The 20,486-nt window shown below is 41.3% G+C and overlaps 1 protein-coding gene and 1 non-coding gene across 2 annotated transcripts; one reads left to right on the plus strand and one right to left on the minus strand.

Annotated features, from left to right (window-relative positions):
• The first annotated feature begins 1,598 nt into the window (after positions 1-1,598).
• On the plus strand, positions 1,599-20,225 carry LOC125007100 (protein kinase C delta type-like). Its single transcript, XM_047583697.1, has 17 exons — positions 1,599-1,777; positions 10,563-10,690; positions 10,890-11,162; positions 13,672-13,840; positions 14,680-14,711; positions 14,799-14,884; positions 15,568-15,697; positions 15,806-15,906; positions 16,036-16,111; positions 16,309-16,433; positions 17,204-17,377; positions 17,492-17,583; positions 17,699-17,761; positions 17,918-18,056; positions 18,315-18,503; positions 18,603-18,731; positions 18,885-20,225. Exons 2-17 carry the CDS (start codon positions 10,582-10,584, stop codon positions 19,041-19,043), a joined length of 2,046 nt encoding a protein of 681 aa, XP_047439653.1. The 5' UTR covers positions 1,599-1,777; positions 10,563-10,581; the 3' UTR covers positions 19,044-20,225.
• Positions 11,449-11,520, minus strand: trnae-cuc. The gene has a single exon. It is a non-coding gene; the product is annotated as a tRNA-Glu (tRNA).
• Positions 20,226-20,486: the final 261 nt, after the last annotated feature.

Here is a 20,486-nt window from a genome sequence, read left to right on the forward strand (position 1 = left end):
TAGTAGAAGTCCTGCAGCCAACAATAGCATCTCTGCTGTAATTTAAACTTTAAAAAGCTGCATGGGGTCATTTCCGTGTCCTGCAATCATGGGTGTTTAAGTAAAATCTTCATTAGCGCCATTTGCGACGACGCTAGGAAACTGCTCCCCACTTTGGCCTACATTTCTTCACTCTGAGGGTGGCGATTGCGAGATTATTTTGTTCTTGTTTGCTCGCTCGTGTTAAGGAGACATTCTTGGTTCCCCAATTTGGTGCAGTTCCTCTTGAACCAGAATACTAGGCGTGACAAAACACAAGGTACTAAGCTACTGGATGTCAGTCAGGAAAGCCAGGTTTGATAGGAGGAGCAGGCAAAAAAAATAAAAAAAATCTTTTTCATAACCAAGTACTGTTTCCTGAAGTCATCCAAGTCAAGTTTTTCCAGAAGTTAAAGTAGTGAAAAAGTCAAATTTTCTTGTCAGACAACTTTTTAAATGATTGGCAAATAGGACTTTAGCGACTGTTTGAGCACCCATGTTACATTAAAATAAATATCTAATCTTGCCTGGCTGTAAATTATTATCCATGGTGAAAGTTCTGTGTTTACAGGAGATTTTTTTTTTCTTCTGCTACTGTCCTTCACCTGTAATTCAGAGCACCTGATGTTTGAGGAGGTGATTGGGTGGTGAGTAACTTCACGGTTGTGTTGACTCATCACCGTCAGCGTTCAACCCTCATTGCCAAATCTGTACGTCATTCCCTTTTAAAACTATAAATAGAGCCATACCGGCCCATTCTTGTAGTCATGTAGTTTTGGTGGGGGCGAAACTAAATTTGAATGAGAAGATTAACTAGGAAACAGTAAGTGCAAAACAAACTTTGACACATGTAGGTCAATGAAGGTATATACCCTGCCTCAGAGACTATGTCATTCTATCCTTTGTCTCTTCTTATGGACTGAACAGACCCTGCAGAATTTTATTTTTAGAGGTGCCGGGACAAAGTTTAGGTTTTAAGTTTTCTATGAGTTTTGGTGTGCGGGGGTTGATGACTTAGCACCACGTGCATCAATGGGCTTTGTGTGGGCTGGGTGGAATGGGAGCGTGGAGGTGCTGTGGGCAGGGCCAATATGGAAATACAAAGCTGCTTGGAACAACCCATAAACTGAATCCTAGCTTAACCCATCTCTCTCTCTCTGTGTGTGATGGGAAAATACAGTGAACAGATTTTTATATCTTGTATAATCTTTTACTTCATCCACTTCCTTGTTTTTCTTTTCCTCGTTCAGGTATTGTCTGATATGGTGGCAGGTTCAGGTCAAGGTGTTATAGGCTAATACGGAATGATGAGAAGATTTAATCATGCTGAGAGAAGCAGTTTCCAGTAAAATGTCAAGTTTCGAGTGCAGTCAGTCCTGTTTTACAGGCTTGACATAAATCATTACCCGATTAATAAATATGACTTAGAATTATGTGTTTACTACACAGTCATCCTGTCGCTTCTGTGTCTGCGTGTGTGTGTGCGTGTGTGTGTGTGTGTTCCTCGGGAATTTACCTGGTTGACGTCACAAGTCCACTCCTCTGCACCGCGCGCTGCCATAGAGTCGCAGCGCGCACTCGCAGCCCGGCAGACAGAGACAGAGTGTGACAGAAGTCAGTAGCAGCAGCCGACTTTAAGCACTTCCTTAAACACCATTCAAAACATTCAAGTCGCGCCTTTGGGGAAACTCTTTTCGGACACAACTGTTGGCTCAAACTCGCGACAAACTTGAAGACACTTTCTACTCCGGCGAAAGAGGTGAGTGGCTGGACTTGTTTTGAAAAAGAAAAACTTGAGGTCGGTGTTTGACAGTTGGGACCCTTGTTTGCTTCTGACTCGCATGCAGGCTACGTTGTGTCGCTCGCCTTTGCTTCGACGCACCTTTTGGCTGGTGTGACAGTAAGGCAAAGCTCAACTGCAAAACTCAACTCAGTAGTGGCAGCAGTAAGTTAGGTCTAACACCTCTCTAGTTATGTGTGTGTGTTTCTGTGTTAGTGAAGAAACTTGCTTAGTCACACACAAAGCCGCGTTTCGTGTCATTACTGCGACAAAACGCATCGTTCCGCTTATAGTGTGATGGCATTGAACGCAACACCGGGATCATTCTTCTTAAATCCCCGTGGTAAAGTGTTGTATCCTGGCAACAGTCAACTTCACTGATGTTAACTAGCCAAGAAAAAGTTAAACTATAGCAACAACTTGTCTTCTCAATATAAAATGAAAGCATTAAACCTTAAATAATCTTAAAGTCACGTATTTATTCCCTAAAACTTTTGTCAATGCTGAAGGGACAGTAATCTGCCTTATTATCATAATAATTACTATAAGTTTTATTTATAACAAACATGTTTACACACATATTTTAGTTGCATTTTTGTCTGTTGAAACTAAAACGATGTTGTTTTGCATTTGAGATTACTTAAAGTACTTTCAGTGCATGCGTTGAAGCTGATACTCTGGTTAAACCAGCCCTAACTATGGTAATAATCCACGGAGTGCACACAGTCGGCATGCATGATGACTATTCTGTATCATTTTAGTTTTAGAGTTTTAGTGGCCTCCCATCAAGTCCCCTCTGTTTGTCTTGGGTGTAGTGTGACAGAAAGCTGCAAGTATCACATTCGTGATAAGACAATGCAGATGACAATCGTCGCTCTGTAATGCTGTCTAACATGTATCGGAGCAGATTCACGTTGTTCAGCTGAGACTAAAGTCCACGAGCCTGAAGTATCAAAGGTCCTTCCTTCATTGTGCTTAAGGCTGGAACCCAGAATTACATTTAACAATCCAACACACAAATAACTTCAGTTGACTCCACAAGTTTTTTGTTTACATGGGTTTCTTAGTAATTGACTTAACCCAGAAAAGGTGACAGCAGGGGTATTTTAAGGCTTCAAGATTACTCTGCATAGTTGTGGCCGTGAACACCTACACAATTTCTTAGTTCCCCAGGCGCGCTAAAGACTAAACCCTATTTTGAAATGTTCCTTCCATTGCTTTCAAAACTCTTGTGACACGCACTATAATGCAATTCTGCCTTTGTGGCAAGACTCTGTATCCTGTTGTTATTTTGTGGAGGCAGCGCAGGTAACACTATCCGCCTGCAGTTACTGTGTGTCAATATTGGCTTGTGGCATCATGAGCTGCTTGGAGGACACAGTGAGGACATCTGCTCAGTGAGGAGCTGCCCATGCAGCACTGACCTCTTAAAAGTAAAGCACACAAACAAATTACAGAGGATTTCGACAATGTTTAGACTGATATTAGACGGCAACGTGCAGGTATGAATAGCTAATCATTCAATTAGAAACCGCATTCGATTGTCGAGCCTGTACGGACATAGTATAGAATCTTTACGTGAAGCGAGTGTCACAACAGTCGGGAGTTAAAAGTGATGTAGTTTGAATAATATAATGAGAGGATTTTTAAAGAAGTTTTGCTTAGTGTGTGTTTCTTCTTACATGATTCTCCCTAGAACACCTGGTGTTTTGCATAACTATACACATAATTACACACTCACATAAACAATTTGCAAGCTCAGTCTTGGGTAATGATAGTTGGGTGGATTATTTGCCTTTGTCACTGCGTATCTCTGTCCCATGCACGCTGTCCCCCGCAACGTGCTCGGCTCTCCTTGCTCAGATGCTTTTTTTGTCCGACTTAAGTAAGCCTTTGTAAACTGTGAGTGGAGCAGAAATGGACACCGCTTTTAATGCATATGGGGGCTCACACACACACACACACACTCGCGCTCACACACAGTGGCAGGATTCATTCCGCGCTTGTGTGGCAGGTTTTGCCGCCGTGCCAAAGAGCTCGGTGATACTCTGGGAGGAGGGAGAGAAAATCAAAAAAGGTTATCCCTCCGCAGCAGTCGCGCCGAAGTTAGCCTCCGTGTGCGCTGCCAGCGGGACATCCAACACGGGCTCGTATTGATTTGATTAAAGGTCGTTTCAGCCGGTATCACAGGAATGAATATATCACACAGCCATTTTTCTGACTCTGACCTTGAAAGAGCAAAATCAGCTCATCTTAAGACCTCGCTCGCTCTTCTTTCCTGTCCTGATTTAACTTGTCATGTGCATGTGAGTGTGTGTGTGAACACGTGTCAAAAAGACAGACAGTCTAACAAAAGCACAGCTAAAGGCACATTTTCATGCTATTCATTGCAGCACCTGTAATAAGCTGTCTGTTGACGTTACCTGTGTGCGTGTGTGTGTGTGTGTGTGTACGTGAGAGTGTGTTTGGGAATGGGCTGTTAGACATTAACCTTGGTTCGTGAAAGAAAGAGAGGCTTTGAGTCTCCACTGAAATTCATTAAAGGCTCCTTTGTTCAAGGTTATTATTGTGTGTGTGTGTGTGTGTGTGTGTGTGTGTGCGCGTTTGCGTGTGTGTAAGTATACTTATGTGCCTTCTGAGGCGGTGTTAATGCGTTAATAATGCATGCCACCATGCCTCAGCGAAAGGATTAAGGAGAGTTTTGCTGGAGGTACATGTTTTGTTTTGATGAATGCGTCTATCAAAAGTGTCGCCGAAAAAGAAAATGCAGCGACCGACCGGGTTCAAAAGTTGCTCTGTTTCATTTGATAACCTCCAGCTGGTAGTTTGGTTCGGTTTGTGCTTTCACACCGATCCCTCCCACAGTTGAAGTGTTTCAGCCCTTTTGAACTTGTTGACATTTTAAACATTGTTCCCCTACTGGTCCTACGAGTTCTGCATGGTTTCAACAATTGTCTCTTTGGATATTCCACAGACGTTTTTTTTTTTTTTTTTTTTTAATGCATGCTGGCACTGTACACTTGTGAAGCAATTTTAATATCACGTGCACATGCCTGTTCTAAAGTGGATGAAACTGTGGATGAAAACAGTGTTACCCTTGACCGTGCTTGAAGTTGCACACTGTTTATACAAAGCCGTAACATTCACTAGATTTAGATATTCACCAGGTATATTTGGATGCAGAGCTCGATTTGATGTAGCCAAAAAAACAACTCTGTCAAAACAGGACACAAGAAACGCATTTTCTAATTAATGCATCTTAAGGAAGTGCAGCAATGTTGTTGCAAACTCCTACGTGTAAAACCCAACGGCGGTGTCGCAGTGAGGAATTGCCCTAGTTCGTGATCACTGTTGAAGTTTCTGATGTGGAGGGATGTTTTTTCTTTGTGCTTTCTAAAGTACAGTAATATGATCCTATAAATATTTACGTATGCACACACACAGCCACAGGCAGCAGGTTATTATTGGCTTTATGGCTAGTATTGTTCAAGATTACAATAAATATGTGAAGTGGTGTGTTTGTTCAGGTCACAGACTGGATGAGCTCTTTCTATGTAGCCAGGCAGGTTTTCGGTTTGTGGTGGACCTCTCGTGTCGTTCATTTCCCCCCCTCCTTCTCTGTCATTGTGTGTTGAGACGGACAGGAAAACTAAAGTTTACTCGTCACGTGAGGTGCCGTCACCGCAGAATCATAAGGTTTTCATCATTTGCATTCTTCACATTTTTGCTTTGAAATGGATGAATACGTGCAGGGTAGCAAAGTGTCAAACCGACTTCAGGGCAGCATCACGTGGGCCAGTGACATCTGAACCTAAAACCCAGGTGTGTCGGCTAATGTGGGAATTATTTTGGAATGTTTTTGCTTGACTGATATGTTCAAAACAGGTTGATGTGTTACCTGCGCCCCACTTTCTATGTTGTAGCTTTATATAGAATACTGTCAGGCCGGTTTTCACTGCTGAAGGGCATCCTCTGTCGCCGAGGCAGACGTAATTCCTATCTTTTGCAACGTCCTCTCATAGTGCCCATTACACCATTTGTTAGTAGATAACAACTTCAGTGGAGATATGTACAGGTGCTAGTGATAGATACATAGAAATATAGAAATATTGTTGTTAATGTTAATGATTGCCCTGTTTTGTGTTGTTTTTTTTTCTTTAAGTGTCCCTGTTGCCATGACCGTGAGTCAGCACACACTGTGCCAGAAGCCATTATCAGAAGCAGTTAAAGTGGAATGCTGCCATACTTTAGTTTCTTGTTCGTCCACCCCTTCCAGGTGCGACATGCTTAAATTACCACTCAGTCAGCTCAATGTACGGAGGGGGAAAATCCCAAGAATGAATGACGAGTGTAATGCTTGCGATGCATTTAGGCGAGACGCTCTTACGGTCCTCACTTCATGTGAGCTAACTGGAATGGGTTTACCGTCAGGGACATTTAGCTATTTACCGTAGTCCTCTTCACCTGAATAGTTTCAAGTCAAAATGTCTGTAGGGAAACAGGTTTGTTGCTCATGTTTATGTTAGGGTTATGTGCCTTTAGGCCATTCTGTTGTAAAAAGAAAAAAGCTAACTAGCATGAGTGCTTATGACTTTGTACATCTAGAAACATAAAGAAGAGAAATGTTGTGTGTTAGACTTATGCTACCGCGCTCAATACAGTGACAGTGTTTAACTTCACATCACACGATCAATGCAGTTGCTCAGCACTGTTAACAAAAACTGTGACATTACCTCGGAGAACATGGCAGCTCCCGGTCTGCTACTGCATCGATTAGTTTGTTTTTTTATTATTATTGTGTGACTCTGGTATGTAGTTGAAATATGTTTTGCCGCCCGCGCCATCCACACCCCTCCATTGTTTGGTCTCCTGTCTGCTTCTTCCAACTGGAGCTGTGCTGACCACCATCTACTCTAGATAATGCACCGACTGTGGATCAGCAGCTCGTACAAGCCCACTTCAAAGAAACCATCCCTTTAAGGCAGTATGTATTTGGAAAAGTTACCATAAACATAACTGAAGTCACCATTTATGGCCCCTTTTGCAGTCAACGTGTGTTGAATAGACGACAGCAGACACACTATGCAGACTTCTGTGATGCTTTAACCGGCTTTCGCTGCAGCCATATTCACTTCTTGCTCGTTTTGAGTCTCTCTCTCTTCTTAAAAAACAAAACAAAACAACTAAACATCTTCTATGTTTAGTTAAGAAGACTTCAAGTTTTGCTCTGTTCACCTAGTAGATTGAAACCTTTGCCTGAATGCTCTTTGTGAGGTGAACAAACTTTTCTGGTAATTATGCAGGGTGGTCTAATTATTAATTGAATATATCAGGAGCTGCGTTTCCATTACAGTTTTTTGCAAAATAAAAGCAACAGTTCTGAAATTTTCATAAAGTACAGTTGCGCTTTGTAAAGTCCCATAATTCTCTTAAATATTTGTCATGCAAGACTTTGAGGAAGATGGACTTCAAATAAACTGGTCACACGACGCCCTGTGTCACTTCTGGTGATGCCCAGAAGTGGAAAAAAAAAGTGTTTCCATTGCACTTTTGCGATACACTTTTCTATTGATACGTATGAAAAACCACCTCGTGAGAGCGTAAAAAATGTTTTAGCGATATTTGAGTGGTTCTACGAAATGAAGGCGTTTCTATTATCAGTTTTTTATTGCGGTATTTAGGTTTTGCGCATTTCTAGGAGTAATGGAAAAGCAGCAAGTCCTGTGTTATCAAACCTTCACACTACAGAGTCATTTAAAAAAAGAAAAGAAAAAAAGACTGTAAATCTGCTGCTCTAGAGGAGGCATCATATGTGAATTTCCACTTCTCACTGAGTTATGTCATTGAGACCAACATTGTTCTTTTGGTCATTGTTTGACTTCTCTCAACCACTTTTGTCAGTCACCTCTGTCCCTCACTGTAATTACTTGTCTTTGTTGTGTGTTTTGTGGAGGGTTGACTCACACAGATGCTCCCGAGCCTGCTCGACTAGCTCGATTACTGCTTACCGTAAGGGAACATCTCCTCTGTTTCAGTGCATACCAAACCTTTGACGTGTTTGTGGCGTACGGTTGAGCACCACTTTGATAATAATCCATCTTTCGTGGCCAGCCGTGCATAGTCTGTCTCTGTTATTGTGATTTACGTCATTACAGAGGAAGATTATTGTCCAACTTGCCGAAATGTGTGACATCCTATACATCACAGAATTAACTGTTAACCTTGTCCTCTTTGAGCACACCTTGCTGTTGTCTTGGTGTATTTTTTTTCCCCCACATATTGTGGCTTCTTCCAGTCAGTATATAATCTATTTATTTATTTGTGTTGTGGAACAGATGCCACAGGTTTGGCGTTTATAGTTCAGGACCAAAAACGATGTGCTAAATCGCCGGTAGTCAATTCCATTATAACTGCATCCACTGAGGGCAAATCTGTTTTTCCTTCATGTACATAGGCCTACCCTACAGTTTATTGTCCATCACTCTTTTTCTCTCTCTCTCTCTCTCTCTCTCTTGCTCTTTTCCTCTGCCCACCCCTTCCCCCAGTTTCGTGTGCTCATTTTTTCCACTCTCTCTGGGGAAACAAGGCTCCCTTTTCTACATAACGCCTGTGAATGTGTACATAAGAGAACATATTGGAAATTTGACTACTCACACATACATAATTTGTTTACACGTTCGGTCTACTTTGATTACTTCTTTTGTATACCGCACATGTGCATGCATGGGAAGAGAGCAGTTTCTTGGATCGTCTGATAGCGAGATCCGCCTCTCGTCAATGGGTCAACGTGATAAAGTTTTACTGCACCAAACATTTGTACAGACCTTTATACACTACTAGCTACTGAGTAACTGAGTAAACTCCTTTTCACACTGTTGGCTATTCACTTCCTCACTCACACTGTTTGTTTGGTATTTACACCCACCGACCCCCAAATCACAAGAGTCGGTCTGTGTGTGTCACCTCTGCTCCTACACACACCCACACGGCCTGCTACGAGTGAGTCCGCTTTTCAATTTTTATGTACAGAGTCGCACACACACATATACACCTGAGGCACGCTCAGTGCTAGTATGTTAGCATGTAATCCTAATAGCAGGAGATAACAATGGGGAATATTGAACGGGAAATGTTTTCTTCTCCCTCTAAACTATTCGACCGTAATGAGGAAATGTTTGATATACTTAATGATTATTTCAGAAAAACTGAGCTGTGATTGAGAACCAGACAGAGGTTAAAATAGCATCTGGTGCGCCTTTTGTAGTCAATACCGGTTGAGTCACGTAAGACCTTAGGATGCATGACATTATCCGGGGTGAGAAAAGAGTTTGTACACAAACAAAGCCGGTCTTCTTATGCAACGACACGATTACATATCTCAGTCTCCTGTGAATATTCATGCGGAGGCTTACGAAAAGTCTGCACTGTATTTAGACATTACCGCTCAGATATCATTCCTAAAATTCATTAAGTCAAGATTTTTAATAATTATTATCACACATTCAATATTTGGTTCAGTTTTTTGTGTTTTCTGAAAAACCTGAAAAAGTGGCCATTATTTTAACAGGTTGTCAATATGTGACTTCACAGAGCAGCTAAACATTGAGAAAATAAAAATAAAATGAGACGCCGTTTGCTTTGGATCACATTGTCGCCGTCTCTCTGAAGTGAAATATTAAAGCTATGCTCATAAAGCTACAAGAGTTCCACTTGAAAGTGCACAAAAGGCTCTATGTAGAAAATCTTGGAGGGATTTTGTTGCTGCTTTGGGTATTAGGGTGCAGGCTAATGTGCCCCGCGTCATGCTAATCTGTGACAAAGCACATGCGTGAGTAATTGGTGTAAAACGGCCTCGAAAACTGAAAGTATCACAACAGTCCCTTTAAGCCCGACTGCCCTCTAATGTTTCTACTTTTAAAACCCTTCTTGAAGTAAAATACCTTTAATTGGACTTGTTGTTTCCATAGTAACACAGTTTACCACACAACATCGTCCAAAGAAGGTGCTTGACTTTTTGCACATTTATCTGATGTTAATTTAATTTTGAAGTTGTGTCACCTATATACTGGTAGTTGTATCTTTGAGCATTCATTAATGAGCAAGCATTCATTAACACAGTCCTTTATCGTGTCCAGATACAATATGACTTTAGAAAGACTGTTCAAATCCACAAGAACCGCTTTAAAGGGAAGTGTGCAAAACCTTTCGAAAGCTGTGTTCCACAAAACTGAGCAATTCAGCTTCAGTAAAGCAAACAGGTGGATTCTTTGGCAAATTGTGTTCAAGTTTTATGACGTTTAAAATGTGGAGAATTGAAGTTTCTCTTCTGAAATTGTTCAGTGTAACAATTTCAGCACAAACACGTAAAAAGAATAGTCAGTAGCTTTAAATATGAGTTGAACTATAGTGTTTTGTCTTTGTTACATCACAGATTTCTAATGTCAGCAGTAAAGCACAAAGCGATAGAAGAGACTTTACAATCTGTCGTTCAGCCTCAACTAAAAGAAATAAAAGTTTAACAGCAGAACTTTCTGTTGCGGAGGACATTTGATCCTTTTCATTTTCAGTTTCTCTCCACCACTGGGTTTCTTCTTCCCTCATTTCTGACAGATAGTTTCCAAACGTATATGTTGTACTGGAAACCTCCACTTCCTCTTTGGTTCCTTCTTCCTTCTTGTTTTATGTGAAGCACTTGAGCAATGCAAGTTCAAAGTTAATGTAAGATAGAAAGCGGTGTCCTAACTCCGTGTCTTTTTTTTTCTAGGAGGCGGTGAGTGGTCACCATGGCACCCTTCCTGCGCATTACCCTCAATGCCTATGACCTGGGTGCCCTGCCTCCTCTCTCTGACCCTCTCCTATGTGCCATCAAGATCAAGGAGTCTGTCAGCACAGGTATGTACAGATGTGTGCCCGTGTAATGAGATTTAGACTGGGAAGCACTGCAGTTAATAGGAATGCGAAAGCCGTAACAGTCAAGGTCCACAAACAAACTCTCCAGGGGAAAGTCGCGCTGTGACTTTTCTCCCGAGACAGGACAGGTGAAAAAGACCGACTTTTGTTTCCAGTGATAACTCACGATTGTCTTTCACAGAGCGAGGAAAGACCTTGATTCAGAGGAAGCCCACCATGTTTCCTGCATGGAAGGACACTTTTGATGCTCACATATATGAGGGGCGTGTCCTAGAAGTGGTCCTCATGCTGAGCACCGAGGAGCCTTTGGCCAAGGCGACCGTAGGTGTGTCCTTACTGGCAGAACGCTGTAAGAAGTCCAAAACCAGCGGACGCATCGAGTTCTGGGTGGACCTGCATCCTGCGGGGAAGATTCAGATGGCTGTGCAGTATTTCCTGGAGGAGGCCGATACCGGTAAATCTTCACATCAGTAGTATTTATGATATATTTCTGTTTATAACACTCTTAAGTGCTTTGTCAGGACTGTGTGGCTGTATCTGATGCTTAGAGACTCAGGCATGCAGCCTCACCACTAACATTAGATTTAGATTTGCATTCAGACTAAATATGTGACATCAGCTTTTTTTTTTCCTGCTGAGCTCAGCCAGTTAGGAATAAGTGACAATAACAGACAGCAGCATTCCACAGGAAACATTTAAAAGAGTGAAAGTAATTACGTAATGGTGTTCTCAGAAGTATGTTCCCTGACCGGGAATCGAACCCGGGCCGCGGCGGTGAGAGCGCCGAATCCTAACCACTAGACCACCAGGGAGACACATGCAGATGCTGAAAGAGGACACGTCCCTGAGTAGAGCTGTTGAGGGCAGCCCCTCACTCCTTATCCTTTACAGACACTTATGTTACTCACTGATATACGATGCCCTCTGCTGGCAAAAATGATTCTTGACTATTGTGTGGATAATAACCCTCTTTGATAAGAAAAATAGGGGTTGATTGATTTGTGATTATTTTTTTTTAATCAATACATTTCGATTTTGATATTAACAACACAACTACAAAGCTGGGACTCACCTAATTCAGTTAACTGGCCACAAATATTAAAGAGGGCGTCTCAGAGGGTCTTTAGGAAGTGAAGATAGGGAGGGATTTACCGCTCTGTCAAAAACTGGATCACTAAATAGTTCAACAATTAAAGAATAATGTTTCTCAAAGTTAAATTTGTTGTTTTTTTTAATATCTACGCTACTTATAAATCATTAAAATGTTCAGAGAATCCTGAGCAATTACCTGTAAACAAACTGAAAATCAGTAATGAATGACCGGGATCTTCTGGCCCTCGGGTGGTGCTGCATTAAACATAGACATGATTCTGTCGTATAAATTAGTACATGTGCTCAAATAAACCGTGAAAAGAAAAGCCACACATGAACCAGATCATGGATCCTCCCACCTTCTCTGGAAAAACAAAAAAGCTAATTTAAGATGGACTTAACTGGAAACTTTCATGAGGTCAGTTCTTTTTTTTCTAAGTCGTGGACCAGGCTGAAGGAAAGCCTGCCGTTTCTAAGTCGGCTTTTGCAGCGGAGGTGCTGCGTTAATGACATGGCCGGCTCACACATAGGTGTTGGGGCCATTAGTGCTGAACTAGATATACAGGTTTTGGAGCTGGTAACCAGGCAACATCTTTGTGACTTTCTGTATCTAGTGCACGTAACAACATGACTTAGATGGTATGTTGACTTTGTACCATTTTTAATGATTTCTTAATAATTGCGTTGTGGTTTTATTTACATTTCACATTGCGCTCCAACTTTTTGGGGGAAAACGGTTCTGTCCTGCTCATGCTGTCATGGGTTTAATCTAAACGCTGCATCCATATCTCAGGTTGAGCTCGTCAGCTGACTGCAGGTGTGGCTTTGAATGTGTAGCCTTTAAATGTGACTGTGAGTTCACTGCCTAGACTTCACTCGTGTTTTCAAAAAAAACAAAAAAGAAGGAAACTTGGAATTTTTGGATTTACTTCATATTAAAAGGCCACTTAATAGTGAAACAGGTGATCGACTTCTTTTAATTCCACTTCAGTTTTTTAGAAGCAGAAGTGAAGCCGTGTAGGAGCTTAGGGCCAGACAGAGGAGCGAGCCAGCCGGAGGAGTCACTGCCATGTTCCCTTTTCCAGACTGGTTTTGTTTAATGGGAGATTCTGTGTGGGAGTAACACACAGTCGGGGCTTCAAGTTGGAGGGGGTCGCTGAGGGAGGGGAGGGGAGTACGCGCGGCCAAGAAAGAGCCCTATACGTCATCGGCTCCCTCCCACACACTCCACAGGTTTCCTGAAAAGCAGCCCAGAGTATTTTTAGGCATGTGTGAACAGCCCTGTCTGCCTCCTCTGTCTGTCTTTCTCCCGCTGCCTTGGCTCGGCTTACAGAAGCGCCCTCCAAACATAAACATCTGTCAGAAGAATGCAGATAGGAAATTAGTTTATCTCCCTCGCCTCATCACTCTTCCCACTTTTCCCCGTCTGTCAGTTGTCTCTTTTAGGCCTCTCCTTCTTTTCACTCCCCCATCCACTTACATACCCTGCCACTCTCTCCCACAGTTTCTGTCTTCTTTGTTTACTTCTCTCACGCCTCTTTCGCTGTCCTCTCTGAATGACCTTTGACCCCGCCCATTTGGCTTGCGTCACTTAGAGCAGCTTATCCTGGTGGGCATGTTTTAGTTCTTGCACCATCTATGCAGCTTCCCTCTGAATATACCAACTTGGCTGTTGACTGATTTATGATAATAGCAGCATTCAGTGAACATTAGTTGAATTATTCAGCTACGTTGTAAAAACAGTTATTGGTTAAATGAGGAATTAATACTAACTGATATAAATTAAAATGTATTTGGAGAACAATTCACTGAAAACGTGTGAGTCTGAATGCAACAATGTAAACAGAATGTAAATTGATTTCTCCCCTCAGTGTCGAGTAAGCCGTCGGTGAAGTCGATTCCTGAAGACGGAGCTATGACCCTCAACAGGAGGAGAGGAGCTTTTAAGCAGCCCAAGGTTCACTGCTACAAGAACCACGAGTTCACCGCCACCTTCTTTGGCCAGCCCACCTTCTGCTCCGTCTGCAGAGAGTTCCTCTGGTGAGATGCCAGCTGTTGCCTTGCCATTCATTTGAAAAAGAATAACAGCAAACCAGAAAATTAACGTAAAGTAATTTGCCCGTCTCCTCGTTTTCTACGTTGTTATTACAACACTGGGTTTTTATTAAGTTGCCTCCGGCACAGCTTTGTCATTTCCAGACATTTTTTGGCGTAGCTTATGATCCAGATAAGACTGATTTATTGTTCAGTAAAGAAAAAAAAAAAAAAAAAAAAAAGTCCAGCCCACCAAGAGCCTTTCACAAAAGATCAATTAGTAGTGGTTCAAATTTCCTAAACAGGGCAAAAGAAAAAAACTGCGGGAGTGCTATTGTGAGAATGAGTCACTGTCGAGGGAAATCCCACCAGGCTGTCATGCTGTGTTCCTACTGTGTCAGCAGGACGAATCTGTGAGCCAAGCTCCTCCTCTATCTCCTCAAACTACCGCTTTATCTACCCCTTTACAGTCAGGCAGGAGGAAATCTGCTGTTTTCCTTAGCATCTGAACTTAGTGTGTGTCTCTGCCGCTACTTATCACCTGACTGTTTTTACAGCTACCTAATTTCAGTCTTATGGTCTAAGACGTGAACAACATTTTCCATTTGTAGTGATAACAAATGTGAAACCACTGAGTCACCTCTGTGCCTATCTGTTGAAATGTTTGCACACTTTATTGTTGTAGCCTGCTGCAACATATTCTCCGTGGTATATAAAGTACATTACTGTCATAACTGATTTTTTTTGTGTGAAAATTATCCTCGGCTCTTTGCTCCAATATCAGCAGATGAATTTTCATTTTTATTTGTATTTTTGGTAACTTATTTTCCTGTCCTCCCATTCAGGGGCCTGAACAAGCAAGGTTACAAGTGTAGACGTGAGTTTTTATTTATTATTATTATTATAAGGAATTTGAATTAATCCTTACATTTGTAGTTAATATTTTCTCATTTAATTCACCCAGAATGCAATGCAGCAATCCACAAGAAATGCATCGAAAAAATCATTGGCAGGTGCACTGGAACAGCAGCCAACAGTCGGGACACTATGGTGAGCAAAGTTAAAGTTCTCCCACATGAATGCAAACCCTCTCTAAGCTGACATTGACTGTGAAGGGCATTTTTCACTGGGCTTTTATCACTTTTCAATTAAGTAATGACTTTACTTTTGATCCTATTTTATGTGGTAGTCCATGTATTCCTGTATAATTGCCCTTTATTGTCATTATACAGTGTATAACAAGATTGGAGAGCTTCTCCTTTTCGGTGCAGACACAAAGTATATAAAATAGTGCCAGAGGTTTTGTTTGCAAATGAGTTAAAATACTAAAAATATTGAAAATGTATATATATATATATATATATATATATATATATATATATAAATTGAAATGTAAAAATATATTTTAGCTCTGAAGACGGTAGACGGTAAAAATATGTTGCACAGGTTAAAAACAGAATAAACAGACCAGCAGCATCAGTGTCATATAATTGAATCAGTATGTTCCTTCTTACAAAAACACACAAATGCTCTGATTATTCAGCACAACTAACTAACTGACACTGATTAAAACAACATAAATATAAGATTTGATATTAAATCTATAGAAAATCATGCTATAGTATTGGCTTCATGTGGAATTTTCCCTACCACTCCCAAATCAGTTATACCAAGTCCCACATGTGTCTGTTTTAACTCTCATGTATAATGGATTGTTTTTGTGTCTGTTTTAGTTCCAGAAAGAGCGTTTCAAGATTGATATGCCTCATCGCTTTAAGTACTACAACTACAAGAGCCCCACGTTCTGTGACCACTGTGGCAGTCTGCTGTGGGGTCTCTACAAACAGGGCCTTAAGTGTGATGGTAAACCCAATGCTTTTTTACATTTACATTATTACGTTAACGCCCTCCCTTCTCTTCTCCTGTGTTCAGTCTTGACATTTTTTCCTGTTTCTCCATTTTTCTGATCAGATTGCGGCATGAACGTACATAGTTACTGTGAAACAAAAGTGGGCAATCTGTGTGGAATCAACCAGAAACTACTGGCAGAGGCTCTGTCTCAAGTCACCCAGGTTTGCAAAGTTACAAATTAAATGGGTTTTAGTTTGTGTTGACTCTGTGTAATTGATTAATTTTATATATATAACTGATAATTGGTTGCGGGTGTCAAGACTGTTTCACCAAATAATTTTCCTCTCTAGAAATCCATGAAGATCTCTACTGACCAAGATATTGGAATCTACCAAGACGTCAGAAGTGCTACAGCAGATCCTAGTGGTGAGATTTGTTTTATAATATGCATTATATGAGGAGGAGCGCGGATCCATTCACGCTGTTATTTTTTTAAACTGTAATATTGTCATTGAGGTTTTTCTCATCTTATATTTTAGTCCTTTGTTTTATGCGTTTGCATGCATCTTTGCATATGAGTTTACATATTCGTTTGCTCAAAGTTTGCAAATGTGTGTTTACAGCAGGAGGCAAGGGATTGAGCCCAACCCCAACGCCAACCCCAGCCTCTGCTACAGTGATCCGGAAAAACCTTTCCCTCAACCAGCTGGTGTTGCACAAGGTGCTGGGAAAAGGCAGCTTTGGCAAGGTACCGTAAACCCCATTAATAAGTAAATACATAAACATAAAATAGAGGACACTGTAAAATTTTACAGACTTAACTATGGCAATAACATTACACAAGATTACATTAGATTAGAGTGATACTTGATTTGTTACGTGGGAAATTTGGTGTCCACTAGCTTCATCGCATAGAAACACATATAAAATATATTTACGTTATATAATAATATGTAATGTTTTATGCATTATATAATAATCATATAATGCCATGTAAAAACATAGACAGCAGTGGCAGCAATGACAACAGTCCAGTTGTTTCTTCACAGGGAGGCGTGAAACAAATTTGTCAAGTCCGGAAATGTTTCATATGTTGTAATATGAATTCTAACACAGACATGCTGTAAGAGGAACACATTTTCAAGAAGCAGCAGCCTTATCACGTCTTGTGCTTTGCTATCAATCCGTATCACTTCCCTAAACTGTTTTAATTAGGCTAGACCAATGCCAACACCCACTGCCTCTGTGAGGACTTCTCTCTCACTGCAGTAGAGGCAGATGATAGTTTTCAAAAACAGCTGGGTCATCGAGCTGTGTGTACGGATGCCGGGCAACATTCGATTAAAACACACACACTTATTACAGCGAAGCAGAGTGATGAAGGTTTATTTATATCCAGGGACGGCGTATGCATGGTAACACTGCGCTGAGGCCAAACACTGAGATGTATCCAGGCTGCTTATTTTACACTGAAGTTGTTGTGATCACTGACTCCTGAGTGGTTCTGACACACACCAGGTGCTGCTGGCAGAGTGGAAAGGACGCGACCAGTACTTTGCTGTGAAGGTCCTGAAGAAGGATGTTGTTCTAATGGACGATGACGTGGAGTGCACCATGGTGGAGAAGAGAGTCCTGTCCCTCGCCTGGGAGAACCCCTTCCTCACCCACCTCTACTCAACGTTCCAGTCCAAAGTAAGAACAGCAGTTTCTAGTTGTTGATAAAGACCCTCGCTTCCAGTCTACCTTATCTGAATGAATTATTTCCTGGCGTCATTTTGAGCTGACAGTAATGTGTTGTTTGCACAGGCGCACCTCTTCTTTGTAATGGAGTACCTGAATGGAGGAGACTTGATGTTCCACATCCAAGACAAAGGCCGCTTCGACATCCACCGAGCTACGTGAGTGCACTGAAGAGCTATGAGTGTCGGAGCAGCAGTCGTTTTCATCAGCGCAGCTTATGTAGCAATTTGTCTTAACCACAATGAAACCGTCTGTTTTGTCTGTCACCTTTAGATTCTACGCCGCAGAGATAGTAGTTGGCCTGCAGTTCCTCCACTCTAAGGGAATTATCTACCGGTAAAACAACTTCTCTGTACTACTGTGTGCAATGTCTTTCTTCAACCTGCTAGTCAAGCTCTGCAGACTGGGAAATAATAGCTTTTCAGACACCTCACTTCTACCATTTGAGTAGCGGAAAAAGAAATAAGAAGAAATTTTGATGTCTGATTGCAGAGATCTGAAGCTGGACAATGTCATGCTGGACAAGGACGGACACATAAAGATAGCAGACTTTGGCATGTGTAAAGAGAACGTGTATGGAGAGGTCCGAGCCACCACATTTTGTGGGACGCCAGACTACATTGCACCAGAGGTTCGTTTTAAGTTGTGGCTCATTCTGTGGTTTCAACCCCTTGCTCCTTCCTCTGTAAATATTAGTATTATCTGCATTTAATTTAGATCATAACGTCACTAGACGTGTTTGCGTAATTCTTTTCTACCTGACAGCATTTACATATGTAATTTTTCATTGACTTGCGTCCTCTCTGCACGGTTGTAGAGAACAACAACAGGACGCTGTCCTTGTTCTTCTTTCATGGCCCTGATCTCGTTTAATTGTCTCTTGTCTCAGATCCTGATGGGACAGAAGTACACATTCTCAGTAGACTGGTGGTCTTTTGGTGTGCTGGTGTACGAGATGCTGATTGGTCAGTCGCCTTTCCAAGGCGATGATGAGGACGAGCTGTTCGAATCCATCAGGACGGACATCCCTCACTACCCTCGGTGGATCACCAAGGAGTCCAAGAGCCTGCTTGAACTGGTGAATGATTACTGTCATTAGGCACATTTATGTAGTGTTACAGTATTAGCTGGGTTGTGTTTCTATGTCGCAATTATTTATTTTCTGCCATTATTTCAGTTGTTTGAGCGAGATCCCACTCGAAGATTGGGTGTGGTGGGAGACATCCGCGCACACCCGTTCTTCAAAACCATCAACTGGCCAGAACTGGAGAAGAGACGCGTAGATCCCCCTTTCAAACCCAAAGTGGTACGAGTCTAAAATTGTGTTTCTACTGTCTGGTATTGTTACACATTTGTGTAACATCCATCCATCAATATAATTGCATGCATCTAAGGAATTGATTAACTTACGCAGTTTGTTACTGTGACCTAACTGTGATCTCTCACGCGGCTCCCACAGAAATCCCCCAGCGACTGCAGCAACTTTGACCGAGAGTTCCTGAACGAGAAGCCGCGCCTCTCACATGCTGACAAGAACCTCATTGACTCCATGGACCAGACAGCATTTGCCGGCTTTTCATTTATCAACCCCAAACTGGAGCACATTCTCACCAAATGAAAACAAACAAACTAAATGGTGTCTGTGGAAACACTGAGTATCGGCTCAGCACTACAATGCAGACTCTTGACCAGTTACCTTTATCTTTTACCAAGTCTAAGCTCAACTGGGTTTGAGCTTGACTGTGACTTTTTTTCATTTCATCTGTCTGAGGATGGGATAACATGACAATCACAATGTTTGGTGGTGTCTCAAGCAATAATAAAACTGTACAGGTGTAAAAAAAAAAAGAAGAAAATGAGAGTATAAAGCTTCAGGAAAGTAAGGGAGATTTTTAAGAAACCAGTGTTAATATATTCAATGCTGGGGGGATATTCAGTAAAGTATTTTATTTCCTCTCTGCCATTTTTCCATGTGATCACACTTCTCTTCCATAAGGTTCATTTAATGTACTGTATCATGCAATCAGAATTCACAGACACAAGCTTGACACCTTTTTTTTTTGTTTTTTTTTTTAAACTACTAATATACACGCTGTCACTGCACATGCACGTCAAAAGTTAAGTGGTACATAGAGAATTCACTCTCACCCTTATGCTTTGCCTGCTTTATGTCTCCCAGTACATCCCATTTGTGTGTGCACTGTGTGGTAGCACGTGCGTGGTTGCAAGTGCACACAAGTGTGTGGGTGTGTGCATATATTTTAGATGCAAATGGTGCTACTGAAGCCAGTAATATTGTCTGTCGGTGAACGAATCCTCAGCTGGTCGGGGTGTAATAAGACAAACTATACTATATGCAAATATATGCTTTTTAATTTTTTTTTCTATTATTACTGTAGAAAATAATAGTTTCTCCCTCACTCCCTGCACTAGAAAATGGAGCTGTACCAGTGTGACATGTTAAAAGAGATAATCTGAGTTTGTTGTTCTATTTAGCATGGGTTTTTACATGACGGTGTCCATCAAACTAAAACATAGCACAAACGATCACTCCGTACCTAACATTTATTTCTGAGCTCTAATGGATAGAGATCTTATGGATATGGATCACTGTAAGCACACGTCTTTGATATGTCTTCTATTACTTGAATGTAGGACTTTTAACACGAAAATAATGATTCTGGAAGGAAAATGAATATGTAAATTGCATTATCTGAGTGATACGGCGTACTTTTTTTTTTACTGTCCTTCATCTTTTACAGTTGATTCTGAATAAATATAATATAAACTGAAGTATTAACCAATGCATCCCTGCTGCTTTGTTGTGTCTGATCACTGCGGCCTTAAACGCTCATTTGACACTTTATTGGGCAAAATATTTTGATATAACAGTCCTGCTCTAAATTGTAGCCTCGTGAAGGTTGTGGTTTTCAGCATTTGTGGTAGAGAGGTGTTAATTCATCTGTTTTCTATTTGGAAGCTGCTGTAGTTGTAGTACTATTGAACTGCACTGTGTTGTGCTGCTGTCATATGTTCTTATTATTTTGACAACTCTATTGTA

This window comes from Mugil cephalus, chromosome 4, assembly GCF_022458985.1.
Source record: "Mugil cephalus isolate CIBA_MC_2020 chromosome 4, CIBA_Mcephalus_1.1, whole genome shotgun sequence".
In the NCBI taxonomy this organism is placed as follows: domain Eukaryota; kingdom Metazoa; phylum Chordata; class Actinopteri; order Mugiliformes; family Mugilidae; genus Mugil; species Mugil cephalus.